The sequence below is a fragment of the Odocoileus virginianus genome, chromosome 14 (genome assembly GCF_023699985.2).
Source record: "Odocoileus virginianus isolate 20LAN1187 ecotype Illinois chromosome 14, Ovbor_1.2, whole genome shotgun sequence".
Taxonomy (NCBI): Eukaryota; Metazoa; Chordata; class Mammalia; order Artiodactyla; family Cervidae; genus Odocoileus; species Odocoileus virginianus.
In genome coordinates this window covers 14,392,466-14,418,876 of record NC_069687.1, presented here as the reverse complement: position 1 = coordinate 14,418,876, position 26,411 = coordinate 14,392,466, and the positions used below count along the sequence as shown (strand labels likewise).

Here is a 26,411-nt window from a genome sequence, read left to right as displayed (position 1 = left end):
ATTTCCCTTGGAAACCGAGCACTTGCAAATAGGTGATGCTCGTTATGTGCAGACATTTAATTATGTGGAGGCATTGGAGGATATGAGGATTGTGGGATCAGGATATATAATGGATAAAATACACTCTGTCTGAGCCAGCCAGGAAACTGAAAGCTTCCAAATTTTTTCTCAACAGAAGCAGATAAAGAAAAAAGTCACAAAGATGACAGTGAATTAGACTTTTCAGCTCTTTGTCCTAAGGTATTTTTTGTTCAGTTTTCAATTCGTTCCTGTGTGGTTTGCCTGTCAATGTATCTACTTGTACCAAAACTGGAATGATTTTCTTAATACAACTTCTCCTATTTCTCTAAGATGATTATAAACTATTAAAAGGAAAACCCTCATCTGGTTCTTATTATTCTGACATTTTCGGTGTTAGTTGGATTTTTAGAAAGACCTCCCATAGAAGTTTGAAATGTGTTACTGGCATTTATATTAATACAGATTAGCCTTACCACTGCCGCCAAAGAATTGTCTGTGTCTGACACCGATGTGTCGGAGGTCTCCTGGACAGACAATGGGACCTTCAACCTCTCAGAAGGATACACTCCACAGACAGACACTTCTGACGGTATGTTCACGCCTGTAGATGCTCTGTTATTTTGAGTCCATGCAAAAGTATTTAACTGTGTCAGCTTCTAACTAGATAAAGTGTGGTACGTCTATGCAATGGAATATCACTCGGCTCTAGAAACACTGACACCTGCTACCATATGGATAAACCTTGAACATGATATGCTGAGTGCAGGAAGCCAAACACACAAGTCCATGCATTGTGTGACTCCATGTATATGAAATATCCAGAACAACAAATCCATATGGAAGGAAATTAGATGAGTGACTGCCAGGGGCTGGGGGAAGAGGGACTGGTGGGTGACTGGTAATTAATATGTTTCCTTTTGGGTGATGAGAATGTTCTAGAATTAGAGAGTGGAGCTATTGTACAGCCTTGGGAATGTACCAAAGACCACTTAACTGTACACTTTAAAAGGGTAAGTTTTATAGTACATGAATTATATCTCAAAATCTATTATTTAAGAGTGTGAGAAAAAAGTCTAAGCCAGTCAGTGTCCAAATCTGCCTTTATTTTTAAAACAATTGACAATGAAAAAGCTTCTGGAATGTCTGGTGGCATTATTTATAGCAGTAATGGGAAATAGTGAGACACGTACACATACACGCCCAGTCATGTCCAACTCCTTGTGACCCCGTGGACTGTAGCCCACCAGGCTCCTCTGTCCATGGGATTCTTCAGGTAAGAATACTGGAGTGGGTAGGCATTCCCATCTCCAGGGAATCTTCCCAACCTAGGGATTGAACCTGGGTCTTCTGCATTGCAGGCAGATTCGTTACCATCTGAGCCACCAGCAAAGACCACAGTAGGGGGAGAGGGGAAGAGAAAAGCTAATCCCGTATACCCAGTGCCAACTCTCATTAAGAGGGACTGAACCGTGGGGTCAGGTTTCCTGAATCAAAAGCTGACTTCAGGGTTGCTCGTATTTTTCTTCCAAGTTAGTTAAAAAAAAAAAAAGCTTTCTTCTTTTTTATAATTAGGTTAAGTACAATTTAAAATAAAATTTGAGACAACTCTTGTGCAATAAGCTTTGGTAGTCTCATTGGATTATTTTAACCATATACTGAAAATATAAGCAATTATAATGGAGGATTATGAATAAATTATTTTACATGTCTTTACAGGCAAGAACATACTTCCTTTTTCTAGAGGAAGGAAGAAGGCTATGTGATGTTGAAATAATACAGTTTGGGAGATTGGGAAACCCAAGTGTAGCCTTGCCTTTGTCATTAACTTACTAAATGGCCTTGCACAGTGACATAATTAATTTCTGTGGGTCTCAATTTCCTCATCTTTAAAGTGCATTAGAACAAGAGGCTCACTGAAGTCCTCTCAAGCTCTACAAGCTGTAAACATCTGCAAGATCAGGATAACAAACCCTTTGATTTTAAGCATGTTGTCTCAGGGGCTTCCCCGGTGGCTCAGATGGTAAAGAATCTGCCTGCAATGCAGGAGACCTGGATTTGATCCCTAGGTTGGGAAGATCCCCTGGAAAAGGGAACGGCAACCCACTCTAGTATTTTTGTCTGCAGAATTTCATGGATACAGGAGCCCGGCGGGCTACAGTCCATGGGGTTACAAAGAGCTGGACAAGACTGAGTGACTATCATTTTCACTGTCATTAAACTCTAATCAGAGCCCAAGCTGACTTTTAGATAAGTTGAATAGTAAGTCATTACACACTTCTTGTCCTTAAAGAGGAAAGTTAAGGCCATCAGGGGACACAATGTATTTGTGTACTTGTGGAGAGTCCCAGACTTTGGAGGAATCCGATATATGGTTAAGTTGACTGAAGCTGAGCTGGGAGTCTAGAAGAATGCCAAGGTGATCCAGAGGATTCCAATTAAAAGCAGGGATCTTTTAGACAATTCAGACTTCAAATTTATTATGGCTTTACAGGGTCTTATAAACCTATGATTTTTCCATTTTTTGTATGTCTGTGATAGTAAACTGTTACTTCATAAACTGGGCTTCCCTGGTGGCTCAGTGGTTAAGAATCCACCTGCCAATGCAGGAAACGCAGGGGATGAGTTCTACCCTTGAGTCGGGAAGATCCCCCTTGGAGAAGGAAATAGCAGCCCACTCCAATATTCTTAAGTGAAAGTCGCTCAGTTGTGTCTGACTCTTTGTGATCCCCATGGACTATGGGGTGAGACCTAGGTTCGATCCCTGGGTTGGGAAGATCCCCTGGGAAGGAAAGGCTACCCTACCCACTTCAGTATTCTGGCCTAAACTGTATACAGTCCATGGGGGTCGCAAAGAGTCAGACACGACTGAGAGACTTTCACTTTCATTTCATTTTCACTTCCAGTATTCTTGCCTGGGAAATCCCATGGACAGAGGAGCCCAATGGGCTGCAGTCTGTGGGATTGCCAGAGAGTCGGATATGACTTAAAGACTAAACAACAACAGCTTCATCAGTTAAAAGTTGAATCATTAAAAAAAAAAATTATTATGGTTTTGCTTAAGCCTCAACTTCTATCCTGCATTTTACAGATCTTGACCGACCTAGTGAGGAAGTTTTCTCTCGAGACCTTTCAGATTTTCCATCGCTAGAAAATGGCACGGGAACAAACGATGAAGATGAATTGAGCCTTGGCTTGCCCACTGAGCTCAAGAGAAAAAAGGAGCAGTTGGACAGTGGTCCCAGACAGAGCGTAGAGAAGAAGTCAGCAGCTGGTCTCACCCTTCCTCTGAGCAGTGACCAGACCCTGAACCTGATGAGCAACCTGGCTGGGGACGTCATCACGGCCGCGGTGACCGCCGCGGTCAAAGACCAGTTGGCGGGCGTGCGCCAAGTGCTGTCTCAGGCTGCTCCCAGCCCCGGGGAGGACACAGACACGGAGGAGGGCGATGACTTTGAACTCCTGGACCAGTCAGAGCTTGATCAAATTGAGAGTGAATTGGGACTGTCACAAGACCAGGAAGCAGAAGGCCAGCAAAATAAGAAGTCTTCAGGCTTCCTTTCAAATCTGCTTGGAGGCCATTAGTCTGGGAATTGGCTTATTATGACAGAGCACAAACTACCAAAAGAATTTCAAGCAAGCAAAAAAAAAAAAAAAATCAAATCTTTTCAAACTGTGAGCTTTACTGATTACTTTAGAATTTTTTTGGTCTTTCCCCCTCCTCTGCAGTGAATTCATTGGATATATGTCAGCTGACACTGATAGATTGATATTTCTCATAGTTATTTTTATGTAATGAGCATGGAAATGAACTTTATATATATGTGTATATATATATACACACACTTACTGTGTTGTTGGAGTTGAATATTAGAAGTTGTTTTTAAAGCAAAATGAAAACACCCAATTATTGAGATCCTCCCATAAGTATTCCTTAATGTTTTCTTCACAATTTTTCAAGCATGCAAAAACAGTTTATTGTAACTCACTGAAATATTAACAATTAATTGTGAACACATGTTGTATTGGCTCCTTGTTCCTAATATTGGACACAGTTAAAAATTTTTGGTGGATTTTGACATAAAAAGACAAAAATTATCAAAGTCACTTTGGTTGAAAGACTTGGGAGATACTATTAAAGTCAATTTCCTAGGAAAACTTTTTGAAAATATATTTACGTTAGATAGGCTGATACATTTCCATGTTATTTCTGCAGTTGTAGATTTCAGGCTTCCTTGTAAATGGCACACTCCATTGACTGCCAAGTTGGAGTCTTGGCAATGGGTAATATTAGCGCATAGAAAGCAAGTACTTAGATATCATGTGTCTACAAGGTCTTGATGTAAACAGAGATCGGCCACACTTTGTTGTTTCATTTGTCATGTATTTGTGATAAGGATGTTGTGAGTGCAGATCTATTCTGCCTGCTCAGAACTAGATTCAACCCTCACCTTTCATATTACGGAAAAAAGTCTCTTAAAATTGTGAAACTAGTTCCTGGTATGTTCTATGAGTGATGTGGTCATCCACCGTAGAGAAACCAGAACTGTTTTCATAGTCTGACTCCCCGGCAGGAGAGAAACTTGCTTGGCTTTCAAATGTATTTATTTGCCATTGAAGTCGAAACCTGTAATCTGTTTCTTCTTAGGAAGCTAGAATATATATTTTCCTTTACTTTAAAGTTTTTAGATCACTTATAGATAATCAAATTCGGCTTAGTTTTTCACACAGGACTAAAGAGCAGAAATCAAGCTAATTCTGTTTGTGCGATAGAAACTTTTAATAATGTCGAGGGACCATGTCCGCAGCTACCAACCATCTCTTCAATCTTCAGGTAGAGCTGGCATTCAACAGATGCACGCAGACATCTGAGCCCCTCAGAAAGGAAGGATAATCCAAGAATACAGAAAATCTGCGGTCCCCTCTCTTTATTTCATCCCTTCCCTTCTGTGTCTAAAGAGTGATAATATATCACCTGACCTTTTAATGTAGCATCTCATATTTAGTTTTTCTTTCTGAGGTATTAAAATATCTAGGCTGAATTTTGCCAAACGTTAAAGGGAGAGAAGTGACTGAAAACTCTGACCGCTTGCTTTTCGTGACTGATGATGCATCCCTGTCATTAGTGCCTCATGACTGTGTTTGACGTCCTTTATCAAAACAAAAGTGAGCCTGTGCCTTCATCATCTTGCCCATTTCAGTACAAATGAAAACCTGGTGTTAGATCTATGAGCTGTGTGGGTTTGTGAGGAATATCCCTGACTTCTGTTTCAGCAAGAGTTTCTGGACATGAAGAAAAATACAGTAACCTATTTATAAAATAGTTTGTTACCAGGTTTCTTTTTTTATGTGTATGTTTCTTCATTGGAAAAAATACTCTTGGCCATGAAGTCAGAAAGTTTAAAGGTCTTTTCAGTTTCTTCTATGAGGAGAAAAATAAGTTAAATTTAACTCAAATAATTAAAGAATGTGTTATAAGCTTCGGTCAGTTCAGTTCAGTCGCTCAGTCATGTCCGACTCTTTGCGACCCCATGGGCTGCAGCTTACAAAGAGATTAAACTCAAGATTTGGTATAAACAGTAAAGCTAGAATCAAATGTTATAAACTATAAATTAACAGGGGCTGGGGATAGGGAGGTAGGTAGGTAGGGTAGGAAAATGTGTTACCAGCCCTATGGTGGAGACATGCCAACTCTCTGTGGATACTTGCGTTATAACTACATATGCACTTTAATAGCATTTGTTGAAGAATGGTGGTGGTTTAGTCGCTAAGTCATACCTGACTCTTGGGACCCCATGGAGTGTAGCCTGCCAGGCTCCTCTTTCCTTGGGATTTCCTAGGCAAGAATACTGGAGTGGATTGCCATTTCCTTCTCCAGGAGATCTTCATGATGCAGGGCTTGAACCCAGGTCTCCTGCAATACAGGTGGATTCTTTACTGAGTCACCAGGGAAGCCCTATGTGACTATAAATTTACACAACGTAATAATGGTACTCTTAAGTCTATCAAACATTGGGATGTCGAGGGTTTTCATCTTATATGTGTGTGTGTATGTGTTTCTGGCATGTCGGGGAGTGGGGGACATTACATATAGTCCTGTTTCTGGTTTTAAGATGTGCTAACAATAAACCTAGTGATTGATTCAGTTCAGTGGGAAACTACAGATCCTTTTACTATGAGAATTTATACAGTCATTAAAATGGGAAGCATGGATTTTTTTTTTTAATTGCAGAGGAGGTATAGAAAGATGTCTTGTTCACTTATAGGAAATGCTGAGCAAAACCATACAATGGGAAAAGCATACACTGATCATGCATTTTGATCTGAAACAATAAAGCAGGGCTCAAGTTCGTTTTGGAAGGTCAATCTATGTTTAAAGCAGTATTTATATTCTCATTCTGCAACATTTTTACTGTTTTCTCCCTAAAAATCTTGAGAAGTGATTTTTGAAAACACATTAACATAGTACCTCGATATGCTGAGGAGAAATTTAACTCAAAGTTCTCTTCGTCAGTGGGCTTGCATTTATCAGGGACCTGTTGATGATAGACCTGGTCTTTTCTAATGTTTTTTCCAATCAATTGCAGGTACTGCTGCTGGATCCACTCAAGGTCCAGTTATATTCCTCATGCCCATAAAAACAGAAACACTCTGAGTCTCTGCTGTTTACCAACTGCAAAGTGAATGGCAAATTCTAGAATTTAACTCTTTACCCTAAGGTGATACCTTAATACTTCCTTGTCTTCTTTCCCTTTCTTTACCATTTCTTTTGTATCACACAAGCTAGGTATGTAATCTTCCTAAATATGCCCCTTACTTTCCTCTGTCCACAGGATCTCTTCTCTACCCCCTTTATTTCCACCTACAGATGAAGTCCTCATTATCCCCACCTCCTTCAGTACCCATCTGAAATGTCAACTCCTTAATGAAAACTTATCTCCCTAGTTGATGCCATTTTTCTATTCTAAATACCCATCGCCACTTCCTTTGTATCTCATTGTACTTGACCCATCTTTATTCTGTTAGTTACTTGTGAATTTCTTATCATCCTTAACAAGAAAGAAAAATTTCAAATAAAGGTGTATTAATTTAGAACCAGTAGGATATTATGTATGTGATTTTGTGATAATAAAATACAGATATTTGGTCTCTGTCCCATTCCTGGCATGGAGCTCCTAAAACCCTTGGAAGGTCTTAAATGATGAGAATGATAAATGTGTCTTTGTTATCTTGATGAGGTGACTTTTGGACAGCCCTGGGTAGGCTAGCTGAGAGGATGTCATAACCAAAACTCCAGGGAGAGAGAATCTCTTGTTCGGGACACTTCCAACCTCACCCTAAGTAGCTCTTCATTGGGCCATTCATTTACATCCTTTAGTTTCCTTGGTAGGGCTTCCCCGGTGGCTCAGTGATAAAGAATCTGCCTACAATGCAGGAGATGCAGGAGACACAGGAGACGTGAGTTAGATCTCTGGGTCAGGAAGATCCCCTGAAGTAGGAAATGGCAACCCACCCCAGTAGTCTTGCTTGGAGAATCCCATGGACAGAGGAACCTGGCAGGCTATAGTTCAGGGGGTCACAAAGAGTCACACGACTGAAGCTACGTTTGTATAAACTTTCCTTTGTAGTAAATTGGTAATCTAGTGAGTAAACTAGTCACTGTGAGCTGCTCTAGTAATAAATTACTCAAGACTGAAGAGGAGGTCTTGGAAACCTCTGATTTACAGCCAGTTGGTCAGACGCACCACAACCTGGACCTGGAATTGGCTTCTGAAGTGGGGTCAGTCATGCAGGACTGCACACTTTGGCTTGTGGGATCTGACTTCATCTCCAGGTAGATAGTGTTAGAATCAAGTTGAACTGGAGGACACTAGCTGGTGCTGGAGAACTGTTCTGTAGTCTGGGAAAAAAACACACATGTTCCTGGAGATACAGGTATCGAGGAGAGGTGATAGGAGATACTGAAAACCAGGCAAAAGAATGTAACCTCCGTCTATGGGCAACAGATAACCATTCTTGAGCAGAAGGAACGACACAAGAGAAAAGATGGCTGAGGATAATTATTGTAACGATCTGTGTGCTGGAGGGTAGACTAAGAGGAACGAGAAGGCTCTCCAGGAGACCAAGTATTAATAGAATTGCAGCCCTTGGGGAAATTCACATGATGGAGAAAGTAGAGTCCCTTTGAAGGAAAAGTGAAAATACTCCGGTGAGTTTAAAGATGCTGAAATGAGTCATGAAATAGATGGAAAGAGGCAGGGAGGAAATGACCTGAAGAAGGAACAGATGCTTGAAGAACCACAGATAATGGAAAAGAGAAAACAAAAATTCTTTACTTAACATAACCATTCTCTGCTTTAATTTTAGAGAAGCTTGAAAATATACATTGTTTTGTGTATCCCTGTTGGGTTCATACTAACTATATTTCTGAAGATGGGTATCCAGAGGACTCAGCTATTTTTAAAAGATTTTGATAATCTCAAAATAGAATTTTCTGGAATAAAAATCATCACAAAAGATTTGTTCAACACATACTAAACAATCCATGTGCCAGCACTGTTCTAGGTTTGGAGTACATAGCAAGGAAAGGAGTCCCTATTCCCAGGGAGTTTGTAATCTGAAGATGGAGAACTAAGCTATAATGGGACTGACTATCCTGGTCTGCCCAGGATGGAGGCAGTTCCTGGCATACTGGACTTCCAGTGCTAAAACTGGGAAATTAGAAACAACAAATCCTACTGGTGGCCAATTGCCCTAAATGGTCCCCAAGACACCCCATTCATGTACTCACATACTCCCTCCCACACTGATTAGGGCTGACCTTTGTGAGTAACAGCATATTGTAGAAATGGCCGTGTGTGACTTAAAGACACTGTGATTTCCACTTGCTTACTTTGAGGGAAGCCAGTTGCCATGTTACAAGGACACTCAAGCGGCTCCATGCAGGAACCGAAACCCTCCTGCTATCAGCGTGTGAACAAGCCTCTTCTGAGGGGATCCACCAGCTACAGTCGGACCTTCAGCTGCCTTAGATTCTTGATGTGACTTAAGCTCTGTCCCCTGAAACTTTATGAAATGGTGAGCCACTCCAACTCCTGACTTATAGAAATGGAAATAAGCAAGGTCTGTTGTTTTCTTGCTAGATGTTAGGGGTAATGTGATATGGAGTAATACATGTCTAGCATGGTGATGTGTAAAGAACAGTAAAAAAAAGTTCGCCTGCAATTCAGGAGACTCAGGTTCAATCCCTGGGTCAGGAAGATCCACTGGAGAAGGTAATGGCTACTCACTCCAGTAGTATTGCCTGGAGAATTGTATGGACAGAAGAGCCTGGTAAGCTATAGTCCATGGGGTCACAAAGAGCTGGACACCACTGAGCGACTAACACACACATTGCTATGGAGAAAAGTATGCTTGGGAAAGATTTATGAGCTGGGAGTAGGCACTACTATGACAAAAAAGAGGGTGTGGCTAGGCCTCTCCTATAAAAGCATTTGGGCAAAAACCTTAAAAGCAGGGGAGCAAGACAGCAATAGTTGGTCCAAGCAGAATAGTAAATGATTTCTGAGACGTAATACCAACAAAAGATGCTTGCTTAGCCTTGTTAGAGGAACAACAACAGTGTCAGTGTGAGAAGCGGGTAAGCAGGGTCGGGCAGGAGGTCAGACAGATGTAGCGGGCGTCCTAGAATAGAAAGGGAATCCTCTTCTTCACGTTCGGCTTCCCTAGTGGTCCAGACAGTAGAGAACCTGCCCGTAATGCAGGATTTGATTCCTGGGTTGGGAAGATCCCCTGGAGGAGGGCATGGCAACCCACTCCAGTGTTCTTGCCTGGAGAATCCCATGGACAGAGGAGCCTGGTGAGCTGCGGGCCATAGGGTCGCAAAGAATTGGGACACGACTGAAGCAACTTATCACACATGCACAATAAAATACCACAGACTGGGTGGCTTATAAACAACTCCCCCCCCACCCCGGTTCTGGAAGCTGGAAGTCAGGATGTCAGCATGGTCTGGTGAGGGCCGTCTTTGTAGTCTCAGACTTACTGTATCCTTTCCTGGGTCTCTTTTAGAAGACCACTAATCCCATTGGGAGAAATCTGACCTCACACCCTAACACCTCCCAAAAAGTCCACCTTAAATAATATCTTGGGCACTGTTTTCAATCTATGAATTGTGGGGGAACACAAACATTCAGACCAGAACAGGAAGGTGTCTGAATTTTATTGTGAGTCAGGGGAATCCACTGGAAGGTTTTCAGCAAGAATACAAGACTAGACTTGATTTTTTTTTTTTTAAGTCTTTTCTTTGGTGCTCTGGCTTCCTTGTATTCAAAACATGTAGCATTCAATTCTGAAACAGGCTGATTGCTTCAGCTAGGCTGTGCACAAAAGTATAAGAACTCCCCTTTCCGTCCTCAACAGAGGTGCCTCCTATAGAACTGGGCTGAGACAAAAGAAAGGACAAAGATAACCGAGCATATGAAATGAAGCTAGTGAATATGCAATGAAGTGAGGTGGGTGTTAATTGTAAATTCACTCTGGAATCCCAAGATTTAGTACCAACAAGCCAAGTAAAATGTCTCATTAAATCCTTTCTCTTGACTATCTGTTGAAATAATGTTCAGGATGTGTGCTGTGCGGGCTAAGCTGCTTCAGTTGTGTCTGGCTCTTTGCGACCCTATGGCTTGTAACCCACCAGGCTCCTCTGTCCATGGGATTCTCCAGTCAAGAATATTGGAGAGGGTTGCCACATCCTTCTCCAGGGAATCTTCCTGACCCAGGGATCGAACTCACGTCTCCTTCATTGGCAGGCAGGTTCTGTACCACTAAGGCCACCTGGGAAGCCCGATATACTGGGTTAAAAAAAAAAAACTAACCACCTTAAGACTTTCTGCTTTCTTAAAACGTGGCTACTATTAGATTTAAAATGACCTATATGGCCGGGATTCTATTCCTACTGGACAGCGGCTGGACGGGACTCTGTGCTCCCAGGTGCAAACTATCGATCCAGGAGTTTCCCCTGCGCCCTTCATTGGAAGAGTCGCCCCAGTAAGGCCGAGGCTCTGGCCTGGACTCTCTGGTTTTCCTGTGAATTCCCTCAGACTCCAACCTGAGTCGCTCAGCCCTCGGGGCGAGAGGGCTCCGGCGGTCCGACCAACGGTCTAACCAGCAGCCCTGGCTTTTCGTGACACCCACTCCCGGGGCTGCAGGGGCACGACCTTCAGAGTCCTCGACCGTCGGGAGTTCTCCGGACTCCCCAAGCCCCGTTTCCGCGAGGCGGTCCCCTTTCCTGGCCTTAAGTCTCAACGTACAGGAAAAAAAAACAAACCCAGACAGCAACTCGGCCGGGGCTAGGCCTGTCAATCAAGAACCAGCTCAGGCCACGCCCACTTCTGTTGACTCAACACCCAACTCAGGTCGACTGGGCGGGGCCGGATCCGTCACTGGCTTCCCCCACGTTCCCGGGACTCTCCGCGGCGGGGGCGCGGCTACAGACTGAGAGGCGGGACTTCCTGTCCGGCTGGGGATGACACGATTCAGTCCGGAAGTCAGCTCTCGGTCCGGCTCTTCGTTGGCCCGAAGGTTTGTGGCGTGAGCGTTTGGTGGGGTCAGGCCTCTGGTCGCTAGATTTCTGCTTCGGTCGCGCTTTATTTCCCTCCTGGCTATGGCGACCTACACCTGCAACACCTGCCGGGCGGTGTTGGAAGACGCGGAGGCGCAGCGGGCCCACTACAAGACAGACTGGCACCGCTACAATCTGAGGCGCAAAGTGGCCGGCATGGCCCCGGTCAGCGCCGAGGGCTTCCAGGAGCGGGTGCGGGCACAGCGGGCCCTGGCGGAGCCGGAGAGCAAGGGCGCGGCCACCTATTGCACCGTCTGCAGTAAGAAGTTTGCCTCCTTCAAGGCCTACGAAAACCACCTCAGGTCCCGGCGGCACGTGGAGCTCGAGAAGCAGGCGGTGAGTCGGAAAGTGGCGCTCATGAACGAGAAGAACTTGGAGAAAGGGCTGGGCGTGGACAATGTGGACAAGGATGCGGTGAACGTGGCCATCCAGCAGGTCATCAAGGCTCAGCCGTCCACGTCTCCCAAGAAGGCGGCGCCAGCGCCCGAGGCGGAGCCGGGGTGTCCCGTGGCCGCCGGAGGACGTGGGACTCAGCCGCGAGACCCGGGCGAGAAACCTCCCCGGCTGCAGTGGTTTGAACGGCAGGCGAAGAAGCTGGCGAAACAGCAGGGGGAGGAAGAGAGTGAGGAAGACCTAGATGGGGACGGTGAGGACCGGCCTGGGGGGCGGGTCAAGGGAGGGGTTGGTCCTCCCTCAGGTTTTCAGTTTATCCTTGAGGTTGGAGCGGGGAGGTGTCAGTTTTTAAGTGATGATGATGAGTGAAGGTGGTTTCCATGCTTCCTGAACTGACTGGTGTGGCCAGCATCCTTACAAGGCATTTTATCAGTTCAGTCAGTCAGTTGTCAGTTCAGTCGCTCAGTCGTGTCCGTCTCTTTGCGACCCTATGGACTGCAACACGCCAGACCTCCCTGTCCATCACCAACTCCTGGAGTCTACTCAGACTCATGTCCATCGCATCCGTGATGCCATCCAGCCATCTCATCCTTTGTCATCCCCTCACTGTTGTATTAAATAGATTCGGGTACTGAAACCTTAAGAAGAGCGGAGGGTGAGAATTAGCTTAGTATATATTTGTAGAATGAATAGATCCTTTCTCTGTTTATTGAGTGGGGAGATTTTTAACATATGCAGAGGGGTACACATTACCCCCCACACCTTCTGATGTAGAATGTGTTATTTCTATTGGTTATCTGGTTATGATGGCTTTGCACTTAACATTAGTTTGATAAAACTGTGAACTGAGAGGTTCAGAATGAGCTAACTAACCTGAAACGTGAGGTTTGAGCCTTCAACCTAGCTTCCTTGACTTGGTGAGTTTTTTGTTTTTTTCCTTTCTTCCCCTGTGGCATCTCACATCCCACTAACACAGACTGAAAGTGTTCATATATACCTAGGAAAGGAGCCAAAGCCCCCTTCAAGGGGCTTACTGTGCCCTGAACAAGGAAGACTAAGGCATTCCTTAGCCATGCAGGCTGGTGAGTGGTAAATGAATAGCTAACACTGACATCTTCAACGAATTTTGTTTTCGAAATCTCTGGCTTGAAGAGTGGGAGGATATTGACTCTGATGAGGACTTGGAATGTGAGGATGCTGAAGCCACGGAGGAGGAGGTGGAGGAGGAGCAGGATGCAGAGGAGGAGGAGGCAGGAGGAAGCGCCCCCCTTGGTGCCATCCCCATCACGGACTGCTTGTTTTGTCCACATCACTCAAGCTCTCTCACGAAGAATGTGGCTCATATGACCAAAGTCCACAGCTTCTTTATTCCTGATATAGAGTATCTTTCAGATCTTAAGGGGCTGATTAAATATTTGGGTGAGTATAATGTTCTTTTCTTTTTTAATGATGAAACACTGCATCACTGGGGGATATTAACTTTGTGTTTTTCACCAGTCTTGAATTGAATGACCTGCTGATTTTGTGAAAATCAAAAACTTGGTGCCTGTTTTTTGGATTGTGATGAGATAGATGATGAGATATAATCTGGCTGCAAAAAGCTGCTTTCATATCTTTTTCTCAAACTTATTTTTCCAGGAGAGAAAGTTGGTGTTGGGAAGATTTGCTTGTGGTGCAACGAGAGAGGAAAGTCCTTCTACTCCACAGAGGCGGTACAGGCGCACATGAATGACCGGAGTCACTGTAAGCTCTTCACAGATGGGGACGCTCTTTTGGAATTTGCGGACTTCTATGATTTTAGGTCAGTCTGGTTTGTAACAAGGAGCAAAGCAAACGGATCACATTTGCATTGGATTCACCTGTGCCCCTACCTGTAACTGTGTCTGGCTCTGTCAGATATCCTATTCTTAATACCCTCTTAGAACACTTTTGTAAGAGGTGGTTATTTCCTGTCATTTTGAAAATGAGAAACTGAGTATCACAGAGTTAAACACACATATCTGACAGATGATCTCAGGCCCAAACTGTAAGTTTGTCTGGTTTGAAAACTTATTTTTGTTTGTTGTGGTGTCAACAGTCCGAAGTTCAGTTTTGCCTAAACAGTTGGCTCTTGGTGTCAGTGTGCCTGTGACCTAGCACGGGTGTGCGTTGCAAGCAGGTGTGTGTCATGAGCGTGCCAGGAGTGCAGAGTCACCTGATACAGATGTTCGGAAAAGTCCTGGTCTTTTAAGTTGTCCTTTTGCATTTTCCTCCTGATTTCTCATTTCTCACTTGTCCTGACAGTTTTTCATTATAGCCACTTTGATGGCTGTGTAGGGCTAAAAGTGGCGGCTGTGTAGGGGTATCCATTGTGGTTTTGATGTGCATTTCCCTGATGAGAACTAATGGAGTTGAGAACCTTTTTAAATGTATGTTAACTGGGTATCTTAACCACTCAGATATCTCTTGTGAAGTGTCCGGATCTTTTGTCCGTTCCTGTCGACTTATCTGCCTTACTGTTAACATTTTAGTGTTAGTTTTCCCAGTTATTTTCTGTGTGTATTTGTGAAAGACAGAGATTCTTTTAGAACTACAGTGTCTTAATTTGCTAATTTCTAGATGTACTCATGTCACTCTTTGGGGTAATTAATTAAATTAAAAATTAAAAAATTCAGTTCTTCAGTTGCACCACCCACATTTCAAGACCTATACTTAAAAGCACATGTGCTTTGAAAGTAGCTACCATACTGGACACGCAGACTGAAGATTTGTATCATCACAGAGTTCTCCTGGACTATGCTGTTCTAGAACTTGTTTCTGTAAGGATTTAAATTGAGGAGAGCTGCATCTCCTACTGTACAGTCTCCTCCTCTTCTCCTGTTTGCCAGCCCTCCTTGAGAGAAACAAATAACACAGGTAAAAGAATTGTTATGGGTTATTTGCTCACTCTTTATAAGAACAATTTTAGGTTCTCAGCAAAACTGGGCAGAAGGTATAGCAGTTTCTTGTGTACTCCTTACCCCACAAGTGCATAGCCTCCCTCATTATCAGCATCGCCCAGTGGCACATATGTTGCAGTTGATGAACCAAGTTGACCCACCAGTTATCACTCAAAGTCCATAGTTTAGTGTTCACTCTTGGTGTTGTCTATTCTGTGAGTGTGGACAGATGTACATAAAATGACATGTATCCACCATTAGAGTAGTTTTATTGGCTTACAGATCCTCTGTATTCTGCCTGTTCATCATTCTCCTCCACCCGACCTCTAGAAAACAGTGATACTTAATGTCTCCATATTTTTGCCTTTTCCAGAATAGTCTATGGTTAGAATCATACAGTATGTAGCCTTTTCAGGTTTCTTTCACTGCTTCTTTCACAGTAACATGCTTTTAAGGTTCTTCTGTGTCTTTTCATGGCCCACTAGCTCATTTTTTTTTTTTTTTTTGGTGTAATCCAAAACTATTCCCTTGCATGGATGTACCACAGTTTATTTATCTAGTCACCTATTGAAGTCCATGTTGGTTTCTTCCAAGTTTGAGGAGTTTGAATAAATCTTCTGTAATCCATGTGCAGGTTTTTGTATGGACAGAAATTTTTGACTCCTTAGGATAAATCCAGGCAGCAGGCTGGGTCTAATGGTAAGAGTATGTTTGGTTTTGCAAGAAGTGGCCAGCTCTTCCAAGGTGGCTGTGCCCTTCTGAATCCCTGCTGGCAAGAAGGATTCTTGCTGCTCAGACCCTCCCTAGGCTTAGATGTTCCGGGTCTGGGCCATTCTGATAGGTGTGTAGTGGTATCTCTGTGTTTTAATTTCCATTTTTCTGATGACATATACTGTGGGGGCATCTTTTTTATATGCTTATTTGCCATATGTTTCTTCTTAGTGAGGAGTCTGTTGAGGTCTTTGGCCCATTTTTGGCCAAATGGGTTATTTTCTTACTGTTGAGTTTTAAGAGTTCTTTTTACATTTGGATAACAGTCCTTAACAGCTGTGTCTTCTGTCAATACTTTCTCCAAGTCTTCGTCTTGTATTTTAATTCTCTTGATACCATTTTCACAGAGCAGAAGTTTTTAATTTGAATTAAGTTTAGCTGATCAGTTCTTTCTTTCATGAACTGTGCCTCTTGTGTCATGCCTAAAAAGTCATCACCAGACCCTAAATCATCCAGGTTTTCTCCTATATTGTCTTCTAGGACTTTTTATAGTTTTGTATTTTACCTTTAGATCTGGGATCCAATTTTAACTCATAGACTGTTTGCTTACTTTACTAAAGAGAAAATGCTAGCAAATTGATTTCTCTCCAGAAGCTTTCAGTGTAGTCCCTGCAGATGTTAACCCCACCCGCCACCCCTTTAGTGATCTAGTAGGTTTGCAGTATTTTAGTGAGATTTGGGGTCTTGGTCTGTGTGCTAATGGCATTCCATGGTTCCAGGAGTAGCTACCCAGATCACAAAGAAGGTGAGGACCGTGATGAGACTGAGGAGCTGCCCTCAGAAAAGACCCTGGATTATGACGATGAAACCATGGAGCTGATTCTCCCTTCTGGTAAGTGTGTTTGTCCAGACTATGTAGCTTCGCGCCACTGAGATTATCAGAGAAGTGTGTTCCCATCACTTCCCTTCCATGCTGTGGGGAGAGAACCTACAACTTCACGTATTTGTTTATGTTCCCTTGGACAAGGTAAACTCTGAGGGGGGCCCCAAAGCTCTGATTTAGCTGTTTTGTTTAAATTGCATCAGTGTTTTCCTCTGTTGTGATTTCCTCTGTTGTGATCCTTCCTTTGTTGTGATTTATAATGCTTTAATCGGCCATTTCCTTTCTTTTCAATACATAAATGTTTTGTTTATTAACTAGTTTTTTGGCTCCATCTGGATTTTTCTTGTTAAACTTGACTTTACCCTTATTCCTTGAACTAATTCCTGTTTCCATGGTTGTTCAGACTTGCATGTGTTAGTCTGGCATGGTTGGAAATGATTGACAGCACCTAGGCTTCCTGTTCATATTCTGGGTGCAGGGAGAGGCTTGGAGTATTGATTTCTGCCTTCTCCTTTGGGGAACAGGATTCATAATGGTAGAATTTTGTCCCAGATACGAAAAAAAGTGGAAAACTATGAATATGAGAAGCATGAAATATTGTTTATAGTGTTCTGCTTAGCTGATAGAAATGGGAGCAGCTAGAGAATATACATTTAAAAAGGTCAGGGAATGGAATGATAAGATAATAAGGTCCTAATAATATATTTACTGGGAGGTTAGCATATTCAGGCAGATATATTATCTTTAGATCAAGTCTGTGAGTTAGATTCTGTTGTCCTTATTTGACATATGAGCCACCTGAAGCTTAGACAGGATGAGTAATTTGCCTGAGATCATGGACCTCATCAGCAAAGAGCTCATTCCACCTTTCCTCCTCTGCCTGGGAGATGTGCTGTAATGGTGGGGGCAGGAGCAGCCATGCTGCCAGTGTATATATGTCTGCCATGAAGGAAACACCTTGTGCTGTTTGCTCTCCACATGGAATATTGCTGTTTAGGTACAGACAGCCCTGCTTAACCCGGAATAATAACCTTCTAAGGTGAAGGGCAGCTTTATACAGTGACAGTTGGAGGAAAGTGCCGGCAGAACCTGTCTTGAGCATATAACTCCTTTACAGTGATAAGAAAGCTATAATGCAGCAGAATATTGTGGCCTGTACAATACACAGTAGCAAAACAGGCTTAAGTGTATCACAAGGGACCTAACCTCATCTTCCCCTGGTGAAAATACTAATGCAGAACCTCAGAAATAAGTTTGATAACTTCTTTTTCTAAAACTATTTGCTTGGGCCCTTATTTTATTAGGCTTCCCTTCCTTGCATGCTAAGTCGCTTTAGTCATGTCTGACTCTTTGGGACCCTATGGAACCCAGCGGGGTTCTTTACCACTAGTTCCACCTGGGAGACTAAGATCACAGTGGACTTTGAGAAAGTGAGTGAGCTGGTCCCTGCCAGCAGTGTCTGGGGTAGCAGGATCACTAGGAATGTGGGCTTCGTTTTTCAGCCACTTCAGCACTTTTCATTACAAAAGTCTGCTCAACAGTGAGCATATCCTATTTAAGAATATAGCCTATTTTGAGAGAAATTTTCATCTGGACTTAAAATTTCAGAAACTTCAAGACTCCTTAGCTATCTAGACAACATATGGCCAGGAGTGATCCAGTCTCCTCAGGTTTGCCAAAGCCAAAACTGGATGTCTTCTCAGGATCCTTTATTCCTCTCCTAAATCCAGATGGTGACTAATTGCAGTTCCTATATGGGTTTTGAATATTTTTTCTTTTTTTAATTCTTATCCATTTGTCTGTACCATGAAAGCTTCCTGTCTGGCCTTCTCCAGTCTGATTTCCACTTGGCCACCAGAACATTCCTTCCAAAACAAACACCATTCTGTTATATTTTCTTTTCCCTCTGGAATTCCCAGGGGGAGTCCTGGCCTTCAGGGTCACTTTGTCACCCAGTGTCTTTAGGCACTTCCTTTTCCTGCCCACGTGAAGTTTCCCTCTTTCTGGACCTTTGCACATGCGCTGCCTCTGTCTTCCTCTGAGACTCAAGTTGGGTTCCCTGCTCCAGGAGGCTGAGCTCAGCTCCCGCCCTAGGTGAGGAGAGTCTCCTCTGCTCCTGTGATGCTCGCATGGCCTTCGTGATGGGTCTCTTCTTGGTACTTCTTGACTTGCTTGCCTTTTGTTCCTGTTACTGTGAGGACCAAATTGGCTTCTTTGATCTCAGCACAGCGCCTCAGACACACGGGAGCCACGTAAATGTCTGTTGACTGAGTTACTGGAAGCTTGGAGGTGACTTAAAGCAAGGTGACTTCCCTGGGCCTGCCACAGGGCAGGTGGAGAGAGCCGAAGGAGCCATCCTGGGCTCCAGTGTGGCCTCAGGGACCAAGAATCATACTTGCCTACAGCCCCAGGTGGCAGATTGCTCTGCCTGTTCATCACACAATCAAAGAAGAAAGGGCCCTGAGATTAACTTGTAGGTCCAGCTATTTTTAAGATATTTTTTTATGTGGACTTTCTTTTTTTTTTTTTTTAAAGAAATCTTTATCGAATTTGTTACAGCATTGCTTCTCTTTTATATTTTGGATCAGTGGCAAGTGGTATCTTAGCTCCCTAACCAGGGCTCGAACCCACACCCTCTGCATTGGAAGGCAAAATCTTAACCACTGGACTTCCAGGGGAGTCCTACTCTTGCGTTTTTAAAACATGAACTCCCTGACAGCTGCAGGTCCACATACCGAGTCACGCTGTTTTAAAGTGTCGGATGGTGACTTCAGGGCAGCTCTTGAGGGAGACTTGGCAGTAGTGAGTGACCCTGGTAGTCCTGGAGTACCGGGCAGTGCTGTGCCATTATACAGCCTCTGGAGCGACCTCACCGACTGCCGGGTCCTGCCCCAACCCGGGGTAACTATGCTCTGCTCATCTCTTCCTGGGTCATTTTCCTGGGTCATAACGGCATCAAGTAACCTCTGTGGCCACACAGATTTTTTTGACCATGTGGATAAGTGTATTTTTTTTTCTGGGGAGAGTCTGTATGTAGTATCTAAAAAGCACATGTGACCTGGAGCCAGAAAAGGAACTATCTAAATATACATCATTCATTGCCTTCCTGGGTCTTCTTCACAGATGAGTGACTTCTGAAACCTTATAATAGAATTCATTTAAATAGCAATACTACATGGCTTTCTTAGTGAACCAGAAACTAGCAATATTCTGAAAATTTTTTCAGCTCTACAGGTACATATACTTTTACTATCTCATTTTAAAAACCAGTCATCCTCTGGTCAGTCTTGGTTGTAATGAGATATGACAGTGTCTCGTCCATTGGTTTTCTCCCTCAATACTGGTTTGGTTTTTTTTTTAATGAACCAAGGAAATAGGAACTCTCAAATAAACACCGTTTAGACATATAGTGGTATTACGGCAATAACCTGGTTATTTCTTTGAACAAATTCACCATTCAGAAACCTCTGATTATGCTCAGTTATATGACTGGGTCAGTGTGGACGTTATCATGAAGCTGATTTGAGAAGGATTCTAATGTGGAGAGCATCAGTTCAGTTCAGTCATTCAGTCGTGTCTGAATTTGCGACCCCATGAACCACAGCACGCCAGGCCTCCCTGTCCATCACCAACTCCCGGAGTTCACCCAAACCCATGTCCATTGAGTCAGTCATTCCATCCAACCATCTCATCCTCTGTTATCCCCTTCTCCTCCTTCCCTCAATCTTTCCCAGCATCAGGGTCTTTCCAAATGAGTTACTTCTTCACATCAGGTGGCCGAAGTATTGGAATTTCAGCTTCAACATCAGTCCTTCCAATGAACACCCAGGACTGATTTCCTTTAGGATGGACTGGTTGGATCTCTTGTAGTCCAAGGGATTCTCAAGAGTTTTCTTCAACACCACAGTTTAAAAGCATCAATTCTTCTGCACTCAGCTTTCTTTATAGTCCAACTTGCACATCCATACATGACTACTGGAAAAGCCATAGCCTTGACTAGATGGACCTTTGTTGACAAAGTAATGTCTCCGCTTTTCAATATGCTGTCTAGGTTGGTCATAACTTTCCTTCCAAGGAGCAAGCGTCTTTTAATTTCATGACTGCAGACACCATCTGCAGTGATTTTGGAGCCCAGAAAAATAAAGCCAGCCACTGTTTCCCCATCTATTTGCCATGAAGTGATGGGACCCGATGCCATGATCTTAGTTTTCTGAATGTTGAGCTTTAAGCCAACTTTTTCACTCTCCTCTTTTACTTTCATCAAGAGGCTTTTTAGTTCCTCTTCACTTTCTGCCCTAAGGGTGGTGTCATCTGCATATCTGAGGTTATTGATATTTCTCCTGGCAGTCTTATTCCAGCTTGTGCTTCCTCCAGCCCAACATTTCTCATGATGTACTCTGCATATAAGTTAAACAAGCAGGGTGACAATATACAGCCTTTATGTACTCCTTTTCCTATTTGGAATCAGTCTGTTGTTCCATGTCCAGTTTTAACTGTTGCTTCCTGACCTGCATACAGGTTTCTCAAGAGGCATGTCAGGTGGTCTGGTATTCCCATCTCTTTCATAATTTTCCACAGTTTATTGTGATCCACACAGTCAAAGGCTTTGGCTTAGAGAGCATAGTGATATTTAATCAACTACCCTTAGTAGAGTCTATGTAAAACTGATTTCAAAACCAGCAAGTAGTTGGGATTCCTTGACTGTAGTTGCTTCAGGTCAAGTTCAGTTCAGTCGCTCAGTCATGTCTGACTCTGCGATCCCATGGACTGCAGCACACCAGACCTCCCTGTCCATCACCAAATCTCGGAGCTTGCTCAAACTCATGTCCATTGAGTTGGTGATGCCATCCATCTCATCCTTTGTCATCCCCTTCTCCTCCTGCCTTCAGTATTTCCCAGCATCAGGGTCTCTTCCAAGGAGTCAGTTCTTTGCATCAGGTGGCCAGAATGTTGGAGTTTCAGCTTCAGCATCAGTCTTTCCAATGAATATTCAGGAGTGATCTCCTTTAGGATGGACTGGTTGGATTTCCTTACAGTCCAGGGGACTGTCAAGAGTCTTTTCCAACACTACAGTTCAAAAGGATCAATTCTTCGGCGCTCAGCTTTCTTAGTAGTCCTAACTCTCACATCCTCATACATGACTGCTGGAAAAACCATAATTTTGACTAGACGTACTTTTGTTTGCAAAGTAATATCTCTGCTTTTTAGTATGCTGTCTAGGTTTGTCATAGCTTTTCTTCCAAGGAGCAAGCATCTTTGAATTTCATGGCTGCAATCACCATCTGCAGTGATTTTGGAGCCCGAGAAAATACAAGTCTGTCACTGTTTCTTTTGTTTCCCCATCTATTTGCCATGAAGTGATGGGACCAGATGCCCTGATCTTGATGGTTCCAGAGGCAGTGACGTAGAGCATCCAGTAGAGGGCGCCGTGAGCATTCATTTCCAAGACTGGTCGGCTCAGTTCCCCCTTAGCTCTTCAGTTCCGGTGGAGCAGGTTGGTGTGAGGACATCTCCAGTTAGTTGCTGACTAGCCAGAAGAATCTGCCACTGAATCCACAAGAGATACATAATCAAAATGTCAAATGTCAGGCTATTTGTTAAGTAGGAGTAGACAGTCTTTTTCATTTTAATTGAGGTATAGTTGATTTATGCTGTTGTGTGAATTTCTGGTGTACAGCAAAATGATTCTACATTTTACATAAGTGTATATATGTGTGTGTGTGTGTTCTTGTTCATTTTTTTCATTATAATTTATTACAGGATGTTGAATATAGTTCGCTGGGCTGTACAGTAGGACATTGTTGTTTATCTGTTTTACACATAGTAGTTTGTATCTGCTGCTACAGATATAAAGCCCTGATTTCTCCTTCCCTGACCCTCTTTCCTCTCCAGGAACCATAAGCTTGTTTTCTGTGTCCCTGAGTCTGCTCTGTTTTATTAGGAAGTTCATTTGTGTCGTATTTTAGATCAGGAGTGGACAGTCTTGTAAGCCATTATTACTGTGGCAGAAGATAGACAGACAGGTGGTAGCTGCAGCCTGACTGAGACAGTCCCACCTGCTGCGTGGACAGGCGCGCTGTGTCCTGTCAGGAGTCCTCGGCGAGGGCCCTGTCCCTGCCACAGGACGCGGAGCTCCAAACACCGTATCAGAAACCTTGGCACTGATTCGTGAGACCTCTGCAAACATGTTTTAAAAGACAGCCTTCAAGAATACGTATTTCTAAATGCTGCTTACGAATGTAAATAAATCAATTTAGTAAGTCCTAATAAGCAGCATTATCATTTAATGATTCTGAGGAAATCATTGTTGCAAACTCAGAGCATCCTGACCTACATTATAAATAGAAAAGTCGTCATTAGCATTCTGGGCTTTCCTACTAGAGCCTCCATGTAAGTGCGCGCCTTCTCCATCGCTGTGTCTCACTTGCTTCTGATGGTCTGGGAGCTTTGTTAACTCTTCTGCCACCAGAGCAGTGGGGTCCAGGGAGACATCTTTCATCCATGTTAGTATCCAGAGACCGCAACATCCTGGAATTGAAAATTTCCTTTTTTGTCGTCTCCTGAGTCTGGTTTCAAATCAATCACTTGGAAGTAATCACTTATTCATATCTGCGTAGGGAGCAAAATGTTGCCCAGGTAGCTTGTCAAGTACCGGTGCTTCACACAAAATAACCTGATAGGGTTTTTTCTAGTAGGTTAAAAATCTAGATCCTGAAAGCAAATATAGCCATCTATAATAGTTATAGTATTCCCTTCATGGTCTTTCTACCCAAAAAGCTTCCAACATTTAGAAAGCAGTAGGTGGGGGTTTCTCCACCTCAGCACTGTGCACGTTTTGGGCCGGATGATTCGTTGTTGGGCTGTCCTGTGCACTGTATGGTGTTTGGCCAAATCCCTGGCCTCGACCTGCTGGACGTCAGGAGCTTCCCTCTCCCTGTGGCAGCCAGCAGTGCCTCCAGTCGTTGCCACGGGTCCTCTGAGGATGAAGCCACCCCTGTTTGAGAAGCACCGCATTAGAGAATGTTAGCAAAGGAAAAGTGGATTGGCTTCTCTTCTAAACCCGGACTGTGGCTTGTAGAACTAAGCATCAGGCCATTATTGGTGCTGAGTCTTTTTTCTATGAAAGAAAGTTAAATTTCCTTGTCTCCTAGGATCCTGTTACCTGTATTAGTAGGGACGGCCATGTGAATTTCTATGGAGGCATATTGTAAGTACGGATGCTGCATTTTTCACCTGATAGTGACTTGCCATTATCTCTGTTTTTTAATGTCTCTGCTGTTTTTTTTTTCTCCTTTAGCCGTAGACTTAATTAGTTGAATATTTGAAACTATTATTCTATACACAAATTTTAATTTCTTACAAAACTCTATATTCCATCTTGCTAGGTCACTTCACTCTCTGTTTTATGCCACATTTCCATCAAGAAGTATTTCCCCAAATCACAGTCTGCCTGGTTGTGTGTTGTTGTTGCTTAGTTGTTAAGTTGTGTGAGACTCTTTGCAATGCCATGGACTGTTCTGTCCGTGAGACTTCCCAGGCAAGAATATTGGAGTGGGTTGCCATTTCCTCCTCCAGGGCCTTTTTCTTTTTTTTTTTTTAATAAATATTTATTTACTCATTGATTTGGCTACACCAGGTCTTAGTTGCAAACTTGGGATGTTTAGTTGTGGCATGTGAACTCTTAATTGCAGCATGTGGGATCTAGTTCCCTGCCCAGGGATCGAACCTGGGCCCTTGCTTTGGGAGCACAGAGTCTTAGCCACTGGACCACAGGGGATGTCCCTCAGTGTCTCTGCTCGGGTTTTCCTTCTTTCCCTCATTGGTTAACATACAGGTTTATCTTTCTTCAGCTGGTAGAACAGTGTTTTTTTTCTGGCACATGCGTTTTCCAGCTAGATGAAAGTGAAAAGTGATTTGGAAAGCCTTTGCTTTATAGCTCTGCTTTGAAAAATTGATCCAGTTCCGTGCTTCAGTACTGTTCTTTTGAAAACAGGTGCCAGGGTGGGTCATCGCTCCTTGATGAGGTACTACAAACAGCGGCTTGGCTTGTCGAGAGCTGTGGCGGTCGCTAAGAATCAGAAGGCTGTGGGCCGGGTCCTCCAGCAGTACAGAGCCCTGGGGTGGACTGGCAGCGCAGGTACGTCCGTGGGGGCCTCCCGGGCCAGCCCAGGGGCTTGTCTTACACAAAGGGGGGTGGACTGGCAGCGCAGGTACGTCCGAGGGGGCCTCCCGGGCCAGCCCAGGAGCTTGTCTTACACAAAGGGGCTCTCTTCACTCTGTCCTCACGGGTCCTCTCGGGGGAACTTACCTTCTTGGCCTGTGACCACTTGAGACATATATGGCAATAAGCCCAAAGCCACGTGACTTAAAAACTTCATATTCCCCAGCATGGTAGCTTTTTAAAACTGCCTGTAAACCATTACGTTTTTTTTAGGAGGTATAATTACAAAAATAATTGCTTAGTAATCATCAAAGGTTGAAATTCTGGAGGTTATATAGAGGAATTAAATAATGTCCTTGAGGGAAACATGACTTACCTGATATAGGTTCTTATACAAAGAGTCTGAGTAGTTTAATTAATCGAAGCCTCTGCTTTCTCACTGATAAAATGAAGGTGGTATTAATAATATCTACTTAGAGAGTCGTGCGGGTTGAATGTCATAAAGCATGTATGACATAGTACATACACATAATAAAGGCCGGCTATCATCCTTTGTTTTGAAACTTTTCCTTAGAAAGCTTAGTAAGACTCAGAGGGATAGAGCAAGCTACTAAAATTGTTCAGCTTTGGAACATCATTTGTATGAAATTATTTAAACCTATTCTGATGTCTGCTGATTGTAGCTCATTATGCTTGGATCTTCAAGGAGAATGTCAGTCCCCTGAAAACAGGAGAGAGGGGAGAGGTGTTTTCCGATAGTTGGAAGGCGCTGACACTGAAATCCATTGTCAGTGCCTCTGTGTTTATATATACACGTGGGTTCCCTCACTGGGACTCCCTGGGAGCTGTGAGGCCACTTAAATGTAGTGGACAGACTTCCTTTTAGTCTTGTCAGGAATTCTTGTCTGACTTGGTTTATGATCTGCCTTTCTCTGTGCCTTTGGTGAGTGGACTTCACCTTTTGGGCTTCTAGACCTTTTCAGATGATGGAAACTGAAGAGGCATGTATACAGAGAGAGCAGTCCTGGTGCGCGTGGCGGGTGCACGTTACCCCCCCAGGGCTCGTCGGATGGAGATGTCAGATAATAGCTCCTGTTTAAATATTAGAGCCCACTTACTCGAAACCAGCTTTGATTCTCTGCCAAGTTGGGTTTTCTCTGGTCACAGCTCAAAGCCCTTTGCCTCATTCTCACCCCCTTCCCACCCCCAGGAGCAGCTCTGGTGCGCCAGCGGGACATGCAGTATGTCCAGAGGATGAAGTCGAAGTGGATGCTGAAGATGGGGATGAAGAACAATGCCACCAGGCAGATGCACTTCCGGCCCCAGGTGCTGTTCTGATCTGCCAGGGGCTGGAACCACGGCCCTTCTGCTGCTACTTCCCCTGTCCTCCCTCTGTCCTGACCTGATAATAAAAGTCAGGATCACATTGGCTCTTGCGTGTCGTTTTTGGACAGGGTTGAGGGGTCGTCTTTTCACCCAGTGAGCACTGTCTCCGCTGGACGCAGGCCCTGCCCTGCTCCTGAGAGGTGCTGTGTAGGCTCTGCGTGGGGCTGGTTTAGGGCTGTCAGAGTAGCATGGGGACTCAGGAGTGACTTGTCTGCTCTGAGCCTGGCTTAATGTTCAGAGGGACACCTTGCTGTGTCCTGGAGCCGCGACCCGCATTAGGTGCTTTGAAGCTTCTGGGGAAACAGAGTGGAGTGTCCC

At 43.8% G+C, this 26,411-nt stretch overlaps 2 protein-coding genes across 4 annotated transcripts in view; both read left to right on the top strand.

The window, feature by feature from the left end:
* The window catches only part of RETREG1 (reticulophagy regulator 1), a 158,178-nt gene extending 151,062 nt beyond the window's left edge, over positions 1-7,116 (top strand). For both annotated transcript variants that reach the window (XM_070476506.1, XM_070476507.1), the window contains 3 exons: positions 176-240; positions 484-610; positions 3,110-7,116. In XM_070476506.1, the coding sequence (XP_070332607.1) occupies positions 176-240; positions 484-610; positions 3,110-3,603 (686 nt within the window). In that variant the 3' untranslated portion in view covers positions 3,604-7,116. The remainder of the gene's footprint in view (positions 1-175; positions 241-483; positions 611-3,109) is intronic.
* Positions 7,117-9,524: 2,408 nt separating this feature from the next.
* ZNF622 (zinc finger protein 622) lies at positions 9,525-26,133 on the top strand. Of its 2 annotated transcripts, XM_020894893.2 has the most exons (7): positions 9,527-9,658; positions 10,830-12,287; positions 13,187-13,453; positions 13,673-13,835; positions 16,443-16,555; positions 24,540-24,683; positions 25,918-26,133. In XM_020894893.2, exons 2-7 carry the CDS (start codon positions 11,684-11,686, stop codon positions 26,043-26,045), a joined length of 1,419 nt encoding a protein of 472 aa, XP_020750552.1. In that variant the 5' UTR covers positions 9,527-9,658; positions 10,830-11,683; the 3' UTR covers positions 26,046-26,133. The 2 variants fall into 2 exon arrangements, with proteins under 2 accessions (XP_070332609.1, XP_020750552.1); XM_070476508.1 differs by lacking the exon at positions 24,540-24,683 and having other exon boundaries at positions 9,525-9,658.
* Positions 26,134-26,411: the final 278 nt, after the last annotated feature.